This window comes from Triticum urartu, chromosome 2 (assembly GCF_003073215.2).
Source record: "Triticum urartu cultivar G1812 chromosome 2, Tu2.1, whole genome shotgun sequence".
In the NCBI taxonomy this organism is placed as follows: Eukaryota; Viridiplantae; Streptophyta; class Magnoliopsida; order Poales; family Poaceae; genus Triticum; species Triticum urartu.
The window spans coordinates 655356544-655366192 of NC_053023.1; the positions used below are offsets into that span (position 1 = coordinate 655356544).

General features: G+C 46.3%; 2 protein-coding genes across 3 annotated transcripts; one reads left to right on the forward strand and one right to left on the reverse strand.

Annotated features, from left to right (window-relative positions):
• Positions 1–704: 704 nt before the first annotated feature.
• Positions 705–3168, forward strand: LOC125533899 (MADS-box transcription factor 31-like). Of its 2 annotated transcripts, XM_048697226.1 has the most exons (8): positions 707–857; positions 1253–1469; positions 1822–1891; positions 1975–2136; positions 2246–2287; positions 2416–2463; positions 2557–2768; positions 2870–3168. In XM_048697226.1, coding segments are annotated over exons 2-8 (723 nt in total). In that variant the 5' UTR covers positions 707–857; positions 1253–1281; the 3' UTR covers positions 2871–3168. The 2 variants fall into 2 exon arrangements, with proteins under 2 accessions (XP_048553182.1, XP_048553183.1); XM_048697225.1 differs by lacking the exon at positions 2870–3168 and having other exon boundaries at positions 705–857; positions 2557–2772.
• Positions 3169–6453: 3285 nt separating this feature from the next.
• LOC125533900 (cytochrome P450 89A2-like) lies at positions 6454–8481 on the reverse strand. The gene is made up of 2 exons (XM_048697227.1): positions 7387–8481; positions 6454–7055 (listed from the first exon to the last, which is right to left on the reverse strand). The coding sequence occupies exons 1-2, from the start codon at positions 8452–8454 to the stop codon at positions 6651–6653; spliced, it is 1473 nt and encodes a 490-aa protein (XP_048553184.1). The 5' UTR covers positions 8455–8481; the 3' UTR covers positions 6454–6650.
• Positions 8482–9649: the final 1168 nt, after the last annotated feature.

A 9649-nucleotide genomic window follows, 5' to 3' on the forward strand; every position in this document is an offset into this window, starting at 1 on the left:
CATCTGCTATCTTTTACCACTCATCATTTAACCACAGCAATGCTCCAGGAAAGTGCAATTGCAACGGAGTACTAGTAGTCACTGTCTCACTGAAACACCTTTGCAGAGAGATATCTGCAGATCATCTGCCATCTTTTAACACAAAATCTTAACTGATGACATTGGCAGGGGATATGTGTGTGTGTGTGACACATGCCATCATGCATTTGACCACGGCTGCATGCCTCTGCCTGGCATCCCAGCAGGTTAGGTGCAGCGTGGAGTGGACCAAGGGCCACCTTATGGAAAGCATTATTGCAGCGAGTTATTCCCTGCCTTGGCCAGTTCTAGGTCGGTCTTCTTACAGGAGTAGCCTGGATGCAAGGCTCACCTCCCTTGCCATGTCCGGTAAGAGGCGGTTACCAGTCCACAGCACCCACATTTCCGGCCATCTGGTACCCTCTCTCATGCACACTGAAACTCACACTTTGCACTTGATCAACACGCATTATTAATCTTGTGCTGCATTGTTTGAGATGCTCGTCCTAATGGTGCTAATTTGAGGGCACACATTAGCGCGATTTGCGGATAGATGTCTGTGGTCAACAATAATAGTCTGTTTGTGCATGCCATTGGATTTAGGGCAGAAAGTTTAAGTTGGCCACATTGCTTGATTTAATTGTTCTCTTTTCCTTATTGCATGAGATGTTTATTTGCTGTACCAGTATGTAGTGGGACAGCCTGACAAGAGATGATGAGAATATTAGTAGTCTTTGAGGCTTGAAACAAGAAGTTTCCAGACTTATAAAAGGTTCCCCTGGCCCCTTTGCTACCCCATCCACCTTCTGAAGAAGCACACGCAGCCACAGCCTACACAGGTAATGCCTCTCCTCTTTGGACTTCTACCTCTCTTGCTCTGCAGCACACACTCTCTGCAAGAACATGTCTTGCAAATGCTACTCTTTTACTCTTCACAGCATACAGTTTCTCCTGTCTATGCATACAGTTTTCTCTGCCTCATCTCATGCATTTGAAGCCATTTGATCTGCGTGGTGCTTGGATTCGACTTTAACATTGTGGAGCTTGGAAGAAGTCGTTCTTTTATGATAATACCTTTGCTTCTGAACTCTTGCTTTTGAAACCATCTGCTTTTTCTTACTTCTTGCACTTGAAGCCATTCGGTGCATCTCTACTCTGCATTTGAAGCCATTTACTTGATTCTCATCTTGGATGAACGTAGGCACCATGATCTGACGAGCTCTTTATGGTTTAGGAGGAGAAGAGATCCACTGAGCTGCAGCAATGGGGCGTGGGAAAGTGGAGCTCAAGAAGATCGAGAACACGACGAGCCGCCAGGTCACCTTCTCCAAGAGGCGGATGGGCCTGCTCAAGAAGGCAAACGAGCTGGCCATTCTTTGCGATGCGCAGGTTGGGGTGATCGTCTTCTCCGGCAGTGGCAAGATGTACGAGTACGCCAGCCCTCCATGGAGGTGAGTAAAACATCTCTGCACACCAGTTCAACCACTGCATATTTCTCTGCAATTTGATCTTTCTCTGCTCCTCTTGGCTTGAGGGGAAATGGAAATTTTGGATACTGTCCAGGTCCCATAATGTTTGTTCTAGAGTTGTCATGACGTTCTTTTGTATGTTCAGTTAGTCTTGTGCAGTTTTTCTCAATGTGTATACTTCCTGTTGAACTTTTTGTTGGGAACTTCCAACTTCTGTTGTTGCTGATCTGCACGTTTTAGTAATGAAGTCAAGATCAATTTGAAAGTATATGAAGAACCGATGATGATCAACTAAGCCCTGACTGTTTTTTGTTCTCCATTTTGTGTGTGGCAGGATTGCAAACATCTTTGACAGATACCTGAAAGCCCCCAGCACCCGCTTTGATGAGATGGACGTCCAGCAGGTACACCAGTTTAGGCTAAATCAATTAACATTGTTAATTTTTTTCTGGTTTTAGCTAATAATCTTCCATTCTTTTTGATGAAGAAAATCATCCATGAGATGACAAGGATGAAGGATGAGAGCAACAGGCTGAAGATCATCATGAGGCAGTACATGGGCGAGGACCTGGGCTCGCTGACCCTGCAAGACGTGAGCAATCTTGAGCAGCAGATCGAGTTCTCGCTGTACAAGGTTCGCCTTAGGAAGGTAACCACCCAGCAACACGATGCAACAGTTCTATATTTTCTTTTACTCAGATATGAAACTCTGCATTCCTCTGTGCCCAGTGCTAATGCCCTAATTTAATTTGTCGCAGCAGCAGCTACTTGACCAGCAGCTGCTCGAGATGCGCCAGAGGGTATGCGAGACAAGATGCATTGATTTGTCCGGCATTCCTGCCATCCTTTATCAGAACTCTTTCTTTTTTTTGTGTGTGGTAAAGAGTTGAGTTTTGATGGAGTTCTGTGGATTTAATTCTGAATACAGGAGATGCACATGTCAGAGGACCAGAGCAGCAGCTACATGTTCCACATGGTAACACATCTCAGCTTAATTTCTCCTTGTCAGGTGATTTTGTGCTGCAATTTACTCACCCTTGATGAATTTGCTTGTGTTTGTCAAAAAAAGAATCCGGCGAGGGATCAGCCGGGCCAGTCGGCCGACGTGATGAATCCGAAGCTGTTCCCTCTGTGGGACGTCGGCGACCAGATCTACGGCCAGGACGCCGAGTCCTCCATGACGGCTCTCAAGCTCTCGCCGCAGCTGCAGGAGTACAAGCTCCAGCCGGTGCAGCCCAACCTGCAGGAGGGCAACCTCCATGGCTACGTCCTCCGCCTCTGGTAAGCATCATATGCAACTGAGCGTCACTGGAATTCGTGTACATCGGTCATGATCATCTACGGGCAAGTTCATCAGCTTGACCAGTTTCATCTGCCTGCAGATTTCAGGACATGCACCATGGACCTGACAGACACTACTGATGGAGGACGGATGAGCAGAGCTTCCCTGTCTGAATCTGCTCTGGAATGGTGTTCTAATCAGCTTACATTAGTATCTTATATACTGCACTGTGTGTATTAACTGCTATTGCGGTTGCTAGATTATGTTTCATGATGCTTGTAAATGAGGAGCGTGCCACCTGATTTGTGTGCCTTGAGGAACCACCTCTGTTTCTGTCAAGAACATGTGTTGTGACCCGGAGGGGTTATGCCCTGCATTGCTGTTCCCAAAGAAATTTATGGCAAGTAGGAGTAGTACTCTATATTATGATGTCTGTTTTGCTTTTGTGATGCACACTGCAATTGCTGCATTCTTTTGTGTGGAGACATCATGTGAAATTGGGAGAGTTGCACTCAAGCTTTTTTTTTATTTTAGAAAAGGGGGATATCCCCGGCCTCTGCATCAGAGTAAATTGCACTCAAGCTGCAGCATGAAAAGAAATATGATGCTGTTATATTTAGTACTGACAGTAATGGCCTCTTTGATCCGCATGATTCCAAAGCCATAGAAACAAAACAAAAAAACATGGCATTTTATTTTATGGCATGTCGATTCATAGAAAATCTAAATACAAATGAATATGTAATAGACGCTGTTTGGTTGTATCAGAGAGAGAGAGAGAGAGAGAGAGAGAGAGAGAGAGGAGGTTTTTTTAAGGACCAGTTCTTTGCAACAATTGTCATCGATACAAAGGTAGTTTTCCATGAGGTTTGGCTCAATGAAAAAATTATTTGGAAAAGTATAGTCAACAGGGAAAAATTGTATAAGTTATAATCTTAAAATCAAACGAGCTCCGCAATAAATCATCCAAATAAGAATCCTTTCAAATCATGTGATGTTCCTTTCAGTCAAATAGTTCCTTGCAGAAATTTGGTTGCAAGCTTTCTAAACTGTCATAGTTGTGTGACCAGATGCAAATCACTCTCAAAAGAGTCATTTCTGAGATTAACATAGTTGCCACCACACAGGTTAGACAAAGAAATACATCGTTATAAATTAAAATAAGCTAAGGGCAACTCCAACGTGGATCATCAAAATCGACCTCACCAAATGTCCGCGGACATGCCTGAACGTAACGACGAACAACAATAGGGGTGGAGGCCACGCAAATGTTGTCACCAAATGTCCACCCCTGCTTAAGCCTCCTCCATTCGACATGCATATCTAGATCAATACCAATTTAAGCATATGCTTAATAGTTGCAAACGTATGCAATCACAACAACAAAAAAACACCGGGAGTTCAAAAAGTTTTTACATCCAATCGATCCCAAAAGTTACTAGTCCAGATATCTGTGTCAAAGACCTCCTCCAGTTCAGTTGTCCATGGAAAGGACCTCACTCTTCGGCTTGTCTGGCCTCCACCGTTTGCGCGAAGTGCTTCAATATGCTCGCATATTACACTTGTACAATATTCGTTGCATCAGGATCCAAGTCCAACATCTTCAGGAACAACATTTTAGAGTCGTCCAAGGCGGCCTTAATCTGAAGCTTCTTCTCTCGGAGCTTGAGTTTCTTGTATTGCATCTCCATGAACATACCAAACCTCCCCGCCTTCTTTTCCTCCTTCACCTCATTGGCGCTACCATTGTCTCATCCTTCTTCGTCGTGATGTCCTTTAACTTCTTCGTCATCTTGGTTGCCACTCCTTGTCGCTTCTCCTTCTTCTTCTTCTTCTTCTCCCACTTCTTCCCTTGGTTCCTAATCATCTTAATGGTTGGACTAATCCAATCTTGTTTTGGAATAGTTGGATCACCACCTTTATATTCATTGACCATGGTGGTATTGGCGGAATTGGTAATCAAGGAGGCCCACTTGTCTTGCCCATTCAACTTCAACCAACAATGCATATAAATGAAGTTCTTCTTCTCTGTCTTGTGGTATAGCATGCATACAAAATACATGTTAGCAAACGAAGACAATGGATGGTCAACAAGTTGCAACATTGAGCAAATCAATGAAATGGTCCAACACAAAAAAACCCACAAAACTCACGAGAACCTGGACTGCCGCGCCACTTGACCAGCGGTTTCGCACTTGTTTGTAAAAAACGGAAAACTTGTCCGGTTGTTGGGTGCATGTCTGCTAGGTGCCCGACTGCGGCTGTTCCTCTGGCTGGGAGTCCTCCACTTGTTCGTCTTCATCACCCCCTCCGTCGTGGATAATATTCATCATCTCCCCATCGTCCTACTTAGATAAGAATTTCAGAAAATAGTGACCGGGTACCAACGAACGAGCGGTCCGCACCAGACATCCTTGACCGGACAAGCCCCGGAGAATGTGACTCCGTCAAGTTATAGTCGGTGTTGAGGTCGACAGTGAACGAGACTCGATGGTCGCGCTTTGCCAGGCGAGGTCCGCGTTGACCAGCCTCCTGCACATCGCCCACCTTCTTCTTTGCCTCGTAGCGGCAGGCAGAAAGACAAGGATCAATCACCAGAGATTGCATACGTCAACCTAAATATCATTTACTTCCTTCGTACAAAGTTTCTCGAGTGTTCATGGGGATATGATGTTGGCTAAGTCAAATATGTTTGTATTACTAAGAAATGAAGGACCTATCATGTACAAGAGGGACAACCATTAGAGCATTAGCAAGCATGGAGATGACAACAAAATATGAGGAATAAATACAACATTTCGAGTGGAGATTTTAGGACTTTAATGCTGCCATAATGACACATGAATAAATTGATTAAATATACAGGATATCACTTCATAATATCGTCCATAACCATCTATAGGTGATGCACCATCTCATTTTGACCCAGACTCATGTATTTTTGTAATAAACACCATAGGTTGTTTTTAGAGTCCATACATAAGGAGGAAACCAATCTAGGGTTTAGCCCCCCTCCTTGGGGTGGCCGAATCCACCCCCTCCGCCTCTCCTTAAATACCCCCTTAGGGGTTCGTTTTAGGGTTATATTTTATTTAGCTAAAAGTTAGATGCCGATGTAACTTCATATACTTCATTTGTGTCCAACAACCACCAATACCTCTATTGGAACCTTAACTTTATCATCTCTTTGGAATACAAGAACTTCATCTATATCCGCAATATTCATATCACATATCATAGTTTTTGTTTGTTCTCAATTGCTTGCGGGGACTAGACCTTCGTTGTCAGGTTAATCGTAGGTCTGGCATCATTAGGAACCGGGATATTGGTTTAACGATCTCATTGCCAAAATCAAAGAAATGTTTCTGATCGAGTGATCGGGAGACCCAACGTGCAATTAAAAGGTTTAACCAGTAGAATCTATGGTGTCATGAGGTAGTGACATGCCAACCAAACAACATAATTCAGGTTAGTGGGATTCCATGGGTTGTATTTTCTTTTATCCTCGGAATTCGAGTGAAAAATGAAACTTTCCAGTTGTGCTATACCCTTGCTTGTCCAATTGGATGCAAAATGCATGGAATGGTAATGGGTGACTTAAAACACCAATAAAATTCAGTCGACTGACATAGTTGCCTTGTGCGCTTGATCTGTTCATTCTTAAACTATCATGAACGGCCAACATAACAGAACAACCGACAACGATGTGCTTTAGATGTTCAGAACCCAATCCCTACATAGAGGTTAAGCTTATTTTGAGCATGCAATGCATTATGCATGCAACAGAGACGACAACAAAGGTTGCAGCTTACACAAAGGAAATTACAATCTTACAAGCTAGTATATCATTTCTAATTTACTCCTCCTTTCGAGCCCGTCCGTCACGGAAGCACGGCGAGGTGAGCACGTAACGGGTGCTTCATGACAGTGAAGAACCCAAAATGCGGGCGGAGATCGACAACCAGCTCCCCCTCCGCCTCCCTCCATTCAAACTCCCTGACGAGGTTGGCAGTGAAGTATCCCATGTGGAGCATGGCGACGCCCATGCCGGGGCAAACCCTTCGGCCGGCACCGAACGGTATCATCCTGATCTCCCCACCGCTTCCGGCAGCCGCAACAAGGCTGACGTTTTCCCCACCTTTGTCGGCTAGGAACCGTTCTGGCTTGAACTCATTCGGGTCGGCCCACGTCGCCTTGTCTTGCGCCAGAGATTTCAGCGGGAAGAGCACATTGGTGCCCGTCGGAATACGCTGGCCATCATGAACGATGTCGTCTTCTTCCGACACCTTGTCGGTAGCAAAAAGTTACATTAATGTCCTCGGTTAGTTATTTCATCTCTATTGTAGTACTCCCCCTATTTTTGTTTACTCTACATATTAGCTTTGACGAAAGTAGTTTTTATCAAGTTTATAGCAAACAATATGAACATTAAGATAACAAATTGATATGGTTGAAAACGTATTCAATGATGAATCTAATGATATTGATTTGGTGGTTTATTTGTTAATATATTATTCATAAACTTGGTCAAAGCCTGTGAAGTTTGGCTTTAGAGAAAGTTAATTAAGAAAGGAATATGTCTCATGCATGTCAGCATGCAGTCCGTTGCTTATTTACCTGCCTAAACACCAAGGTGGCGGTGGGGTACAGCCGGAGCACCTCCATGACGACAGCGTTGAGGTAGTCTAGCTTCCCAAGAACCTCGTCGCCCACCTCCTCGGCGTCCGCGTCAACGGCAGCGTTGATCTCCCTACGGACAGCCTCCTGCATGTGTGGGCGCTTCACCAGGTTCGCCATGATCCACTGCAGCGCCGCGGCCACGGTTTCAGTTCCTGCACCAAGGAACTCGGAGCACATGCCCACGAGCTCGCCGTCGGTGAGCCTACGCGGCCGCCTGCGTTTGTTGTGGTCGTCCGGCACCCGGAGGTCCATGAGCGTGTCCACATACGCCGGCGTCTCGCCAGATTGGCGTTGCCGGCTGCGGCGGGCGTGGATGAGCGGGAGGTACATCTCCTCCTGCTTCCGCCGCAGCGCGACTAGCTTGCTCCACCGTTGGCGGTGGATCAGCCTAGCAATCGCCGGTAGCTTCGCGAAGACGCGCAGCTCAGGGAAGAACTGGACGAGGTCGTGCTGGGCGTCGGCCATCGCGCGGATGAGGCCCGGGTCGACGCCGTCGCCGAAGCACATGGTCGCGAGCAGGCCGAACATGGCGGTGCGGATGCTCTCCGCCGCGAGGACAAGGCCGTCGGGGCTGGACGTGCACTGCTCTTTGAGGTCCGCGACGAGATCGCAGAGCGCGTCGCGGCGGGCGGCGGCGTAGCGGTGGAGGCGCATCGGGTGGAGGACCTCGGAGGTGAGGTTGCGGCGCGTGACGCGCCAGAACGGGCCGTACGGCGCCGAGGTTAGGTTGTGGTAGCGGCGGTGCGAGAGGACGGCGCTTGGCGCCATGGATGGCGGGCGGTTGGAGAAGGAGCCGCCGACGCAGCCACGGACGAGAAGGCGGTGCGCTGTCGCGCGGTCCCTGATGACGATGGCTGGCTGCCGGAGCCAGCCCGCGAAAGTCGACTTGAGGCGGGTGGCGAGGCGCGTGTAGACCGCCTTGCTCGATGCATGCCCATGCCGCCGGACGACCATGGCGACGAAGAGGAGCATCAAGCTCAAGGTGAGAACGAGTAGGTCTTGCATGGCTGATGAGCTGCGGCTGTGTTTGTGTGTGTGTGTCACTGGAACCTATTTGTAGGCTGTTGGCCCCGTGGAGATTTTTTTAACACGGTCGTAGACTCTCTTACATACACATATACTTATTTTATAAACACATGCACGAAACGGAGTCGACATATCATTTTTAAATTGACGAAATCACCATACACACCTTCGTAGCCGACGGAAACGTCTCCTCACATTGATTACACATCAGCCGTTCTATTGATTGCACATTGCCCTCCTATCGATACTTTGCTTCATTTCTTTCACCTAGGTAAGCAGTGAGAACTAGGTAATTAGGCTAGTCATAGTGGGAATAACTTATCAAGTAACATAGCGTACTCCGAGAATTTTTTGCTTATGTGGCATGTAGTTAATGAGAAGTGGTAACATAATATGTTACTGTAACATAGCGCTTTTCAAAATAAGATGAGTCTACAAGTTAATTAATGAAGTCCTATGTGATACTACTAGTATGTTACTTTGCACTATGAAGATAGTAATTTAGACTAGTGTCATATGCATGACACTAGTATAAGTTACTCCCCACTGTGACCAGCCTTAGTGAGTAATGCTACACTTACATAATGCTAATTACAAGATTAATGTAATTTGCGACGTGGGGACTTGTGATTAGAGATTAGGGGAGGAAGGGCCCACCACTTTGAAAATCAGGGGAGAGTTCGCTAGTAGGAGGTTTGTTAATCATTCGTAGCTGCCCGTAGATGTAGGGTTTTTGCTAATTAGTAGGATTATTAAGATTTCCATTCCTATACGGATACGTATCATTCTTAACACTGATTAACAGTCCCTTTGTTAACTCTATAAAGCGTGGCACGCTAAGCACGCGTTTTTGTTCTCTAGTGATATATATTGTACGTGTTGATTGTGGTCGGCCTCAAGCACATCATCACTCTGTATATAGTAACATTTCTTCTTAGCGACAGATGAACAAACACACATGTCACAAAAATTTCGCGCCCTAAGATAGTTGGAATGAATTGTAGACCAGACGGCCTAGAGGGAATGTGGTTGGCCGGCGATCACCATCGCATGCATGGCCACTTGCATTGCTCATCGTCTCGCGCTCGCTTAAATGTCAACCGGGAACCAGCCCCTGCATTGGTTGATGGAGAACCGCTGATTGCGCCGGGCTTGTTATTGAAGACTCCAACAC